Source organism: Streptopelia decaocto, assembly GCF_964273445.1.
Source record: "Streptopelia decaocto genome assembly, chromosome: 3".
NCBI classification, from domain to species: Eukaryota; Metazoa; Chordata; class Aves; order Columbiformes; family Columbidae; genus Streptopelia; species Streptopelia decaocto.
In genome coordinates this window covers 23,752,220-23,765,663 of record NC_138656.1, presented here as the reverse complement: position 1 = coordinate 23,765,663, position 13,444 = coordinate 23,752,220, and the positions used below count along the sequence as shown (strand labels likewise).

General features: G+C 42.1%; 1 protein-coding gene across 1 annotated transcript in view; it reads left to right on the top strand.

Annotated features, from left to right (window-relative positions):
- Positions 1–13,444, top strand: part of SMYD2 (SET and MYND domain containing 2) — a 31,410-nt gene that overhangs the window by 5,961 nt on the left and 12,005 nt on the right. The window contains exons 3-5 of the mRNA XM_082047383.1: positions 5,976–6,086; positions 7,700–7,760; positions 10,303–10,427. Of these exons, the coding sequence (XP_081903509.1) occupies positions 5,976–6,086; positions 7,700–7,760; positions 10,303–10,427 (297 nt within the window). The remainder of the gene's footprint in view (positions 1–5,975; positions 6,087–7,699; positions 7,761–10,302; positions 10,428–13,444) is intronic.

The window sequence follows — 13,444 nt, the reverse complement described above, 5'->3', positions numbered from 1 at the left end:
ATTTTCTCTGTAAATCCACGTTTTCTTTGCTCAGTTCAGCTAAAAGTTATATGTACGCAACAAGGACACAGTATGATTTTTTTATGTTGGTTAGTACCTTGCTACTGTAATAAAACTCAGTATAATTCAATCTAACAACTGTCTATCACATGGACTATACTTAATGGATAGGAAACCTTTTTTTGAGCTTACTCTTAAAGACCTGCTATACCACAGTTCATAGGAATTCTTTCTAGTGGTGGGGGGAGATGAATCAGAAAGAGACAAGAGGAAGGTGTAAAAGTGCAGCAGGAAAAAAATATCTTTTTCAGAATTGCAGATTCTATAACTGCAGACATCTTGTTCTCTTTAGTACATTTCTAGTGAATGAGATTTTTTTCTCTTTCATAATAACATGATTATTGAAAGTGAAGTTAGTGACACTGTATGCATTTCTTGCTCTGCTGAGCCATATAGTATCCTTGTTTTGAAGTTCTAAAATACTTTCCGAGCATTTAATGAATGAAGCCTCAGAGCAACCTTTGTGGGGTTTGGGGGTTTGTAAATGGGGTGTAGATACACAGAATTACAGAATGGAATTGGAAGGGACTTAGAAAGATCATCTAGTCAAATCCCCCTGCTGGAGCAGGAACACCCAGATGAGGTTACACAGGAATGTGTCCAGGCAGTTTTTGAATGTCTCCAGAGAAGGAGACTCCACAACCCCCCTGAGCAGCCTGTTCCAGTGCTCTGGCACCCTCAAAGTAAAGAAGTTTCTTCTCATATTTAAGTGGAACCTCCTGTGTTCCTGTTTGTACCCACTGCCCCTTGTCCTGTTATTGGTTGTCACTGAGAAGAGCCTGGCTCCATCCTCATGACACTCACCCTTTACATATTTATAAACATTAATGAGGTCACCCCTCAGTCTCCTCCAAGCTAAAGAGCCCCAGCTCCCTCAGCCTTTCGTCATAAGGGAGATGCTCCACTCCCTTCATCACCTTTGTTGCCCTATGCTGGACTCTCTCCAGCAGTTCCCTGCCCTTCTGGAACTGAGGGGCCCAGAACTGGACACAATATTCCAGGTGTGGTCTCACCAGGGCAAAGTAGAGAGGAAGAAGAACTTTTTGTACCTACTAACCACCCCCCTTCTAATACACCCCAGGATGCCATTGGCCTTCCTGGCCACGAGGGCACAGTGCTGGCTTATGGTCATCCTGCTGTCCACCAGGACCCCCAGCTCTCTTTCCCCTACACTGCTCTGTAACAGGTCATTCCCTAACTTATGCTGGAACCTGGGGTTGTTCTTGCCCATATTCAAGACTCTACACTTGGCCTTGTTATATTTCATTAAATTTTTCCCTGCCCAACTCTCCAGCCTGTCCAGGTCTCGCTGGATGGCAGCACAGACTTCTGGTGTGTCAGCCACCCCTCCCAGCTTGGTGTCATCAGCAAACTTGCTGACAGTGCACTCTATTCCCTCACCCAAGTCGTTGATGAATACATTGAATAGTACTGGTCCCAGTACTGACCCTTGAGGCACTCCACTAGATACAGGCCTCCAACTAGACTCTGCCCCATTGACCACAACTCTCTGAATTCTTTCCTTCAGCCAGTTTGCAGTCCACCTCACTGCCCGATCATCCAGACCACACTCCCTCAGTTTAGCAGCAAGGATGCTGTGGGAGACTGTGTCAAATGCTTTATGGAAATCAAGATAGACCACATCCACTGCTTTGCCATCATCTATCCAAACAAAGACACTTTGACTTGCTGGAGATCATATAAGTGGTGAAAGAGTGCATCTCCTGCCGTATGCCCGAGTGTTTGAGGCATTGGCTGAGTCCTGTGGTGCAGTATAATTCCTTTTCCTTGTTTGTCAGGAAAGGTGGTGTCACACAGAAGTCTTGCAGTGGTATAGTGGCCGTTTGCTTAGACCTCTCTGTATGCACACACACTCTGTCCATGGCACAGTTTCCTTAGTGCTAATTTGTCCTTTTGGTCTGCTATTTTGCTTTTAAGATAGATAACCTGAAGTTTGACCTGTATTAAGCTGGATGTTCAGTCTTGGATGTGGGGTGTGTGAGAGTGGAAGCTCTCTTCACTGCCAGTCCTCACTGCCTGAAATGTTTTATGGGTTGGTTGGATGCAGCTGAGGATGTCGCCTGGGTTTGCTGCATCTTGCCTTTCCTAGCCCCTAATCCAGTTCTTTTTTTAAAAGGGTTTGTGATTTCCAGCGGATTCGTGCCATTCTGCTCTCCACTATTGCCTCCTCGAAGCACAGGCCTGTTATTATTGTAGTGGCTTTCAGACCCCATCTGCAGCTGTTCGGGTCTTGACTTCTTAAATTATAATAATTTTAGTCAAACAGCAGGAGACCTGTGTTCATTTTTTCTCCTCAGAAATTAGCCGCTGAAACACTCTGAAGAGAAATGTTTTAAGAGGGTTATGTGATTGCAATTGTGGAACTGGTGAACTTGAACCAGCTACTGGAGCTCCTCTTTCTGTTACTACACATAGCTATTATTTATCCCAGTGTGGAGATCAGCTAGCCAAAATGCAGAAAGAGATGTTTTTGTCATGACTTTCCATATTTGAAATATATTTCAAACAAAACATTTATGGGTTTTTATTAACATGTCATGGTAAAGAGTGCTGTAGTTGGTATTTGTGGAGTTAAGGGAAACATGTATTTTTAACCAGCAAGTGAGCCTCAAAAGTAGTTGCAGACCTGCAGTTAGCATCAAGGAGATGTGTTTTAAATGGGACCTTGTAGAAATTTCTCCTCTTTGATGAGCTGTAGAAAAAACGTGAAATTCTTGCTGTAATGAGTCTGTACAAGAGGAATCTTGACACTGCAAGATACTGCTTAGGCTTGCCTTGGGGAAGTGTCTGTCCCCTTACCCCAAAACTTTCTCCGTTTAATTTTCTTTGATAAGTGTCTCCTGTGAACCTTCGAACATTAGCCCACAGAAGCCAAATACCCTTTATGGCCCAGCACTTGGTAAATGTTGGTAGAGAAGGATGACTGTGAAGATGTGTGAAGCTCTTACCTTCACTGCTTGGTGAAGGACTGTATCTGAGAACTTCACCAGATAATACCAGACATCAGAAGCTGCCTCACTGAAGTGTGATTAAAGAGTAGGATGCCATTTGCCCATCATTGGGCCTTATGTTTTTGAACAAGTGGACTTAACCCCTGTGCTGGCTTGCCTACCATTTCTGTTTGGTATTTGTGGTTTTATTTCAATCAAGTGAAATACAACAGAAATGTTACATCCTATTGAAAAGTCCATGTGAGGAAGGAGGTGTGAGGACATTTGTTTGGACTTCAGGCTTATTTTTTTTGAGTGTTAGATTTTGTTGTTTGGAGTTATTTATGTTGAACTATATGACATTGTTCTGGGAATTAATCCATTAGTCCTGGATGGTGGAATCCATTTGAAGAACTTGGTGAAGAAGATTGTTTCCATGCTTTGATGTGAAAAGCATAAGCTTTAAAGAACTTTCCTTCCAAAAATGTCACTCCTAAATGAAGGGAAAAATGCTCGGATGTAATGAAAATAGGAAGAAAATATCATTAATGTAGCATTAGGGATTCAACTAGAACAATGCTACCTGTTATAATTCAAAGTAGTTAGAGAAGTACGTGGAAAAGAATGCAAAATACAGTCCTGCTGTGATCGCAGGGGAAGCTGCTGTCATGGTGTTTCCATCCCAGGTATTACTCAGGCATCAGTAATCTCTCTTCTTGTGGCGTTTCAGGCTTTTATCTCATTTCGCACAATTCAGCTGCATCTTGTCCCTTGAACCTCCTTACTAGTTCATATAACTCAGTATGATTCTGCCTGGGGAAAGATTTTAATTAACAGTGTGTAAAGAATGAAGGCAACAAACGGACTTTAAAAACACTGCTTTGAGACAGGCACGTGATTTTGCATTTTGATTTTTTTGTTTTATCGGGTAGTCTCTCCTGTTTATTTAACTGGCGTGCATGGATGTGGGTCCTACAAAACTTCAGGTTCTGCGCCTTCACTTATTGCACACCCAGCAATCACGCTGTAGTTGGTGGGTGTGCAAGAAGGGCTGAGAGATGAGGTCTCCTGCTGTCTCTTTTTAACCTTTAGCTTGTGGATTCCTAAGCAAAGGCTATTGGGAGTTTTCCCAAAAAAGGTTTTGGGGCACACAATAGGAAACAGGCCTCTGGGGGGATGCATTTTGTGGTGTGACAGCTGTAGGAGAGCTGAGAGTGTAATTTCACATGACATGACTACAGTGTAATATACTATTTTGGTTCTCCTGGTCTGTATTGCTGCATCCTCTTAGAACGTTTGCACTGGAGCTTATTTCAAGCAGCCTGTACATAGGTTTTTTTGGAAGTACCATGCTGAGATACCAAGGACAATGAAGTTGACATTGTGAGGGGTTGAATACCCTTGCAGTGTTGCACTGCTTCAAATCCTACAGGAGGCTGGGGTGGGTGTTCACCTTTCTTTTCCTAATAAAATGAACCCTAAAACTGTCCATGCCCAGGGCAATTAAAATGGCCACTTCCAATGGAAGAATTTTTGCTGTACTAACTCTGAAATCAGTGATCCCAGCTTTTGTTTTGTTCTGCAAAACCAGTAAATAACTGGACCGGCCAAGGCAGGAGACGCTGGGGTCCTGTATTCAGCTGTTTGAGATGCCTTGGGATGTCCTCTGGGGCCTCCAGCTATAGCTCACACAAGGGATGTAGACCTGTAGGATATCTGCTGGTCCTGTGTAGGTGTTTTAGGTACCTATGGTGTCTCAAATGGCTGAAAATTATTACATTATAAAATTATTTTTAAAATTATAAAGTTAATTATAAAATTTTTAAAATTATTTCTAAATTTTTGTTTGAGTGGGCTAACACAGGATATGTGTTACTGGGTGAATCACAGTAAGGGGAATTAAGAACTTTCTGGAGGCTGCAAAAAGTTTTTCAAGTTTTCACTTACAGTCAATTTTAAATTTGTGGGATTTGTCATGGTTTCTTACCTCCACTGCTGTTTTCCACCACTTTAAGTCTGCTTTGAAAACAAAACTTGATATTCCCCATACAGGCAGAACACTATAGGTCTGTTCTAACACAGTGCTAGAAATGTGTGTCTGCGACGAGATATAGAAATAAATAACTGTGCACTGCTTGAATATAGAAATATTTCCATGTTTGAGCAAATAAATAAAATGAAATTTGATGCAGTCTGAGGACAGTCCATGTGAGGCTCTGTGTGCCAGTGCAGATTGTTAATCTGTGATTTTGTGCTCATCTTTGAAAGATTCTGTTGCTTTGGAGGGAATCTGTAGAGTGCCAAAAGCCAGTGGCTTGTGCCATCATTCCAATTGTTATTGTATGTTGAGCTAGGAATATGCTATACATTCTTAAATTGTGTTTGTCTTTACTAGTGTGTTTCCATTGCCTAGCTGTACTCTTATTCTACAACACTGAGGGAAAAAAATCTGATAATTCTATTCAGTAGGTTTGGTTTTGACCTCACATATACTGATTCTTACAATGATTGTGAATCCATTGGCTTCAGACACATTACTCCTGATTATGCCAGGGTTGTCTCATAATGAGGGGCCAAGGTATTAAATGGAAGTGAACCCAATAAAGCCATCAAGCTCAGACCTACTCTGTCCTCACGTGCTTGATCTGAACAATAAGAACTGGTGATTTATAAATCATATTGTCTGTTTGCTTCTTTGTCATTTAATTATTTTTTCCGTTGAATAAATGAAGATGTTCTGACCTTAACTCATCCCTTGTGAATTTGTTTGAAAAAAGCAGGATAGCTGTACCCCTTAAATGTGACTCAAGCTTTTGTTCAAATTTAGTGAGTGTCATCTTATTTTTTCAAAGGAAACACATTTCACTTGACCTCTAGGATGTGGCAGGACTTGCTGCATCCTCTTTTTCATCACTGTATCTTCATGGCTTATTTTTTTAAAAATATTTTTCTACATTTCTACAGAAGGAAGACTGGCCAATGCACAAGCTAGAGTGTTCCGCCATGTGCGCTTTTGGGCAGAACTGGAATCCCTCAGAGACCGTGAGGCTAACAGCGAGAATCCTTGCCAAACAGGTGAGCAGGAGGCTGAACCCGGGAGATGTGTTCCTACTCTGGGTGTCAGGGAAGGCAGGAAGATGAGAATTGACCCACAGTAACTGTCCCTGCAAAGCAGATACGTGCTGGTGTCTTGTGTACAGATGGGTGTAACGCAGAGCTTGAGCAGCTGAACAAACTGACCATCAGGCACTGCAGCAGGGTCAAGGCCACCATAGTCCAGCTGGAGACTGTTGGGGGAAGATGGTAGAAAGCTAGTGAGGCTGTAACTTATGGCCAAGATACTGTTGAACAGAGTCTGGAAAAGTTTACTGATAGTTTCGCAATGTGCGTGGTGCTTCAGCCTCCATTCTGGTAGATTTGAGCTCTCGGTTACATGTGTAGCCCAGCGCCACGGCCACGTTGATGAAGAGAAAGAAGAATGATACTTGGTGTGTATGGTTAAATCCTGAGGAATGCTTCTGGTGTTATCTGTCTGCAGGCACTGACATCTTTATGAAACAGTTGCCTGTTGTACTGTTTTTCAGCTGTATCTGCGTAGTATTGTGTGGTATATAACTTCCAGTACGTTTGGGAGTCAAGAACATCTCTAAGGCATTCAGGTATAAATGTTCACAATTACTGGAGTTAACTGCTGAAAAACAGAGATTGAGGGAGAAATCTCAGGCCCTTAGTCTTTGGAGAAAAATTTTATTATTAGTAAGGAAATAAGATTGCAACATCAACCTCCATTTCAGTGTTCCCTAACTATATGGATACTGAGGATAACACAAGTGCTTGCAGGGAGGGGATGGGATTCATGAGTTTCAAGGTTATTATGCTGTGTATCTTTGTAGAGCTCTAAACTCTCTCTGCAAAAATAAATCCTCTTTGAAGCATATTTGTGTGATTGAGGTCTGCTTATGTGACAAGGGCAACCTGGATACTGTATGTAGTGAGGATTTTGGTGGCCTGCTGGGAAGGTAGCTGCATACTTGCTGTGTGTGTAGATGTGTATGTGTGTGTGACTTTATTAAAGCGTGATTTAGTGGTGATCCACAAACAAAATCGAATGTTTAATGATAAAAAAGTCATTGGAATAAATTTGTGCTTTTATTGCTTACAGGGGGGAGGGGGAGAACCCTACATGTCATATAAAAGCTAAATATGCAAACCATAGTCCCTGAACCTCAGCTGCTGGGCCACCTGCAAAGCCATATTTAATGGCCAAGATTACAAAGAAGTGGCCTTAGGCCAACAATGGAGCATTGCTTTTGAACTCTGTCAACAGTCAGTTTATTCACTTTCCTCAAAGTGAAGCCTGTCTCCTGCCTGCTTGCTATTGTTAGCAGCTTTCTGGGTGTCTAGAACAAAGCAAATGACATATTTAAAATACTGTTCAGTTTATGTATATAAATTTGATAGGAGTTAATCTTTGGCTGCCTAATTTGGTGCAGAGAGGATATTTCTATGGCTTTACTAAGGGCAGTCAGTTTAACTCATTGCTGTTCATCAAGTTCTTTGAATTTCATACAGTGTGGGTTTGAGTTGGTTTTACAGGTAGGAGTACCCAGCTTATGAATGAGTAGGCAAAACTGTGAACATAAAACATTAAAATATTTTCTTGTTGTTTTTTTCCCCCGTATTGCTAGAAGACTCACCCTGAAAGAACACAGTCGGAGAAGCTGCTTGCTGTAAAAGAGTTTGAATCACGTAAGTAGAAAAGACTTGCAGGTAAACAGAGGCAGATATCTGTATTCATGATTTGGTTCTCCCTGGCCCTGCTCCATCAAAACCTTTCAGAGCATCCCACTCCTGTTGGAAGGAGTAAACAATGAGAATTGCGATTCCTCCTTTTTCGAAAGTGCAGTACTCTTATTTCTCTTTTTTTTTTTTTTTTTCTTCTTGGTCGCTTGTCGGGGCTGTGAAACAAGGGTGAAAACCTAGACAGAATTAATTATGTAGCATACATCCGTCTCATGGCTTTTCTGGTAGTCTAGTGTCTTTTGAGAATTGTAATGTTGTAAAATTAAAATAGCTACTATTTGTTACCAGGAGGCATAAAATCAGAGACAGCACAGTTGCTTGATGGTGACAGTGACTAAGGGGCTAATTGCAGAACCCTCTGGACTATGCTTCAGTATCTGTCACTGCCAGTCAAATCTGACATGTTATATATGATTGTGTTGAAATTCCATGTCCTAAATGCTCCAAAATAATCCAAGGAAAGAGATGAAGCAATGGCTTGCTTTTAACTGGAAGGTTACTGTTTATGTCCAGTGAGGCAAGGATAGAAATTGAGCAACCAGTAACTATAGGGAACCAGTAACCATCCTCACATAGTTTTCACTGGTCTGTTGTTTCTCTTTCTTGGTCCTGGGGGTAATGTACAAGGAGACAATAGGTTTGTGTATTCACATTTCTCACTCTGATGGCTTCCAAAACCCTTTATAAAATGCTGAATAAATGCTGTCATTGCTAGGACTTGAGGTAGCAGGAGTAACCAAGCGCAGCAAGATTGCAGTCTTTTTTGCTTCCTGAACAAAAGCTCCTGGCACAGCTGTTGGGACAACTGGGGAAGTAAAGGGGAAAAATGCCAAAATTTGACTTTGCCTAAGGCAAGGGTAATTTTTACAGGTAGGTTAGTCAAACTGAGGTTGAAGAGGATGGGTAAGTGCTGTAGTAATTTCTGTATGTTCTGCATTGCAGTTTGTCTTCAGTAATTTATTAATTCGGGAGCTAAAAGGCTGAAATGTTTTTTTCCTGTTGTAGTGTCCCCCCTTGTCCTCTAGGAGCTCTTGTTTTGTTTCTGTTTTTGTTAGTAAGAACCCCTGTTTCTTCTGCCTTGTTTACTACACTCATCTCTTTGCCATGTTCAGCGGTTGCCTCACACCTTGTAGCGCCCTGCACAGGAAAGGAAAAGGCACCTGGCTGTCAGTTGGAAGCTCAATATTTCTTATTTGTGATTTGTCCTAGTTCTCATTGAATTGTGCCATTTCATGTTCCCCAGTATTTTTTGTGACTCTCCTGTCATTCACATCTGCTCTTACAAATAATTTCCCCTTTCTTTCATCGTTGTGCAGCCTTTTCTCTTCCTGCATGTTTTTCTCTCTGCTATTATTTTGAGTCAGAGAGGCGAAACTGCTGTGTATCTGGCTCTCTTAGAGCAGGAGTGAGCTGGTGGCACTGCCACTGTGAGAGAGGGGATTAGGAAAAAAGATTCCAACACTCTGCTCTTGAGGAGGGAGAAGGAATGGGGAGTATATGGTCGATCATTTATGTTACTCTGCAGGGACCAGGAAGGAAAGGGTTTAGTGGTCACAGCTTTGGTTAGAACCTGTCATGGGCCTGAGGGGTAAGTCTCTGAACAAACTCCTAAGGCAATACATTTGGCAGGTGTGCCAGGACGTTTCAACTGATGTTCCTACTGTCTCGTAGTATTCTCAGATATCTGCAGGTTGAACACACCTCTGATGGTCACCCCCCAGCCCATGGAGGCATTCTCAGGTGTGCTTTGTTTGCTTCTGAAGCAGGTGCCTGCAGTAGGTCAGGTGGATTGTACTCCTGAGCGCCCTCATGTTTTCTGCCTCTTTCTGCAAAGGGAGCCCCTGGTGACCAGCCCCAGCCTTGTCAACCTTTGCTAGGTCCCTATCACACGTGGCCACAAACAGTGAGGACCTCTGAGCTGGGAAAAATCATGTCTTTTAAAAGCAGGGATGAGCAGCCTTCCTTAGCAGGAATTCTGGGCTGGTTTGTACTGATAAAGACGAGGTCTTTGTGAGGAAGTTTGACTATATAAAGCTTCTTTTAAAGTGATGTTGAGTGTGACTTTGTACCGCAGTAGATGGGACCACATGGCTCATACGGTCATGTTAGACAGCTGAGGATAGCTACCCACAGCTGACAGGCTTCTAGAGGGCTGGGACTGGGGCTGGCTCCTCTGTTTGCCAGGGTTAACAAAAACACTTCAAAACACTTTCTTCTCCCAAGAAAGGGAAATGTGTGTCCAGTTACCTGCTCATGTAAAGATGTTGGAAAATGCTTTTTAATCCTGCCATGGTCTTGTAGTACACATGTGGCTTTGGCAGAAGCAGCATTATGTTTATGGAAGAACAGACACTTCTTGCAGTACTTCCAAGGAGCTGTTCCTTGAGGGGTTCCTGTTCAAGTCTGAGCCTGTTCTAACCTAAGTCTAGCTGCAGTTCCCCGGGGAAGTGTTCCTCTTACTGAAATGGCATGTATTCTTTGTCCACAGACCTTGACAAACTAGACAATGAAAAGAGAGAGCTGATTCAGAACGACATTGCTGCTCTTCATCACTTTTACTCAAAGCACTTGGAGTACCCTGACAATGCTGCCCTTGTAGTTCTCTTTGCACAAGTAAGTTGGCTAGAACACAGCCTGCTTAGGTGGAGGGTGCTGTAGGAGTTTAGCCTTTGTGAAAGGGGAAAAATGTTAACAGCAATGGAAATGGTATCTCTGTGCTTATCTTAGGGGAGAGCGGAGTGCGCTTGATGGAGAAGATCCACTTCCTTGAGCAGAAGTGGCTTGGACGTGCCCCATTTCAGTGGTGAGGGCAGAGGCTCTAGCCTGTAGAGTTTCTGTGAGGTGCTACTCAAACACTGAAGGGGAAAAAGCCTGTATTAGACCCAGTCAAAGTTAGGCTTCTTGGGGCCAAGCCTAGTGCTGCTGTTGTTGGGCTTAAAGGGAAGGCTGATGGTCTGAGACCCTGCAGAGGCAAAATCCTTCATTCAGGCTTGAAGCTTGTGGAAATCCCTGCTGGTCAGGTCATCATTGTGTTTGACCTTCCCAGGGAGTAAACTTCAGAGAAGTAGAAAGAGCAGTCTGAAACTTTTATCTGATCTGTGTCTTTTAAATGCAGTCAGGTAGTTTGGTCATCTGGAGAGATGAAGGAAAAGCAGCACACCTAGTTAGATAACTTCTGAAATGTGTCACCTCTTTTTTTCTCACCTGCTTTTCATATGCATCTAAATTGAATGTATTGTAGTGGATGGAGTAACACACCAGTGGAATACTGCAGGATCCATTTTCTTCTTTTTCCTCCTATACTTCAAAATAAGCTAGTTTTAAATGTTTGAGTAAAAAGTTTATTTTTTTTGAGATGGGGACAAATGTTGACTGCTATGATGAGAGCTGAGATGGCAATACCTTGGTCGGAGGAGCTGGACATCTATCAACAAGGAGGTGCAGTTACTGTTTCCTTAGTAGAGTAGTACTGTTGTTCTGTAGGAGAGTTATTCTTTAGCAGGTTTAGCATCTGCTCGTCATGCACCGTGTTGTTTCTAATTCTATATTTCCCTTCAATGAAAAATTTTTTTCTGTTCTGAAGACTTTACAATTTGTATTTGTCAGAAGGTTACTTTAAAAACATCAGTACATCCAGTTTCTTCTTGTGTTTCTGAATATTTTTGTTGGAATGTGGGCAGAATTCACGAAGCGTACATTATTTTGGCTATAATGACTTTCGCTTCATGTCCTGTCTTGAAACCAGCTCTACCTGATCATGGTACTTTAGCTGACTTCTGTGATCTGCTGACTCCCAGATCTGATATTCCATCCAGTCTTCTCTGTAGATGTCTAAGGTTACCCTTAGGTGTCACCTTAAGCTCATCCTGATCATCAGGCAACTATCTGTCACTGTGGACATTGCAATTTTTTGAACTGAAAATCTCCAAAGGTCATCTGAATATTCCTCAGAAGTGTTTTACAAGACACAACCTTTTGAGGTTTTAGCCCCAGCATTTCTCTTTCTAGAAGAAGCAGGGGCATGTCACTACTTGATATGTACAAAAGTGTTTCCTAATAATTAGTTAACTTGACCTAAAACTAATAGTATGGACATGCTGCTGCTCCTTTGTTTTGCTTCAAAACTTTATCAGGCTTCTTGTTGTCTCCTTTGCTTCTCCATTCTGCATTCTTTCTCGCTGTGACTCAGGGCAGTCGTTTGGGACTTGGATACCTCCGACTCCTTGCTCACTGCTTTTTGTGGCCTTTATCTGATGTTGCTTGTTACTCAACACAGTTAAGGTGTAATTGGTCCTTTTGAGTGGAGCAAAGATTGTTGTCCAAACCATCCTTGCCTTTCACCGTTCTCTTCCCTAGCTGTTGGTATCATTCTACTGTCTTTTGCCCCTGTGGAACATAGCTCTCAAGACTGGTGCTCTTCCTCCTCAGTCTCACCTTGTCATACTTTTCAAACAGCTTCTCTCTTGTCTCAAGTTCCAGTGTCTCATCCTTTCCTTGAAGACCTTGCATAATTTTGTGCCTCCCTTTGCACATTCTCTTTTCCACCATTGGGAACAACCTCAAGCTCTAGTTTTTTTACTCATGTCTCTTCACTCCACGTTGCCTTTTTTAGTCATGCATTCACTTGTTGAAACCAGTGGTATCTAATCCCTTCTAATTCTTCTTCTTGTGTCATTTCTGGTATGATAAAATCAAGAAGTGTGTTGTCTCTGGCTTGGTGGAGGGGAGTTAATGATAACTCACTACATATTTTTAAATATTTCCCTGTGATTCAGAACCATCAAGCTGTTCTTCCTGTTGGCCTTTGTAGCCTTACGTTCTTACTTGCTGTTGATATGATCTTGCCTTTCTGTTGTTTTTGTATTCAGCAATTACATTTTGGGTTTGGTTCAGGTATGTTCATACATTGGCTGGTGCAGCAGCATGCTCATCTTGAGAGACAGGGAGTCTCTGGATGCTACCTTGCTAAAAATAGCATAAAGATCAAGCAAAGATACTGGTGAGTGAATCAGAGAAACAGGATGCTTTCCTTAATCGTGAACTCATCCCAAACAGTTAATGCCTGAGGAGTGGCTTTGGGAAGTATTTGTGCATTTCTAAAATCCAGTCTGAGCTGTGTCCCAGCTTGCGGGCATATCATTGTTGGTAGCATTTGTCGTCAACTCTTACCCTTCCAGAACAAATACTTACACTGCAGTTCACTGATTGTTCCTGTGCCCATTGTAGCTTCAGCTGGACTTGGCCACGTGATAGTAGTTGTTTTAATGCTTTACTGGCTCTTCTGTGAACTTTTTGATGATTATAGGGAGATGTTGGTGAATGTGGAGAGGGTTCTCTTCATATTGGCATGTATGTGACTCACAGTGAAATCGGAATAGAGTGCTCGATTGAGTTGCATTTTGGTCACTTAAGGTCAGAAAATGCACATGAAACAAAGCTGAAACTCCTGTAAGATTCCCTTGAGTTTAGTGAGAGTAAAAGAGGGAGAAGGTTTTAAAACATGCTTCAATCTATTCCATTAAAAAAAATTTTGAACAAGCTCTTTTGATCCTGTGTCTGTTTAAATTAGGAATGCACTTCCTCTCATACTTTGTACTTTTTCTGTCCCCTCCTATTCTATGTCTTTATTA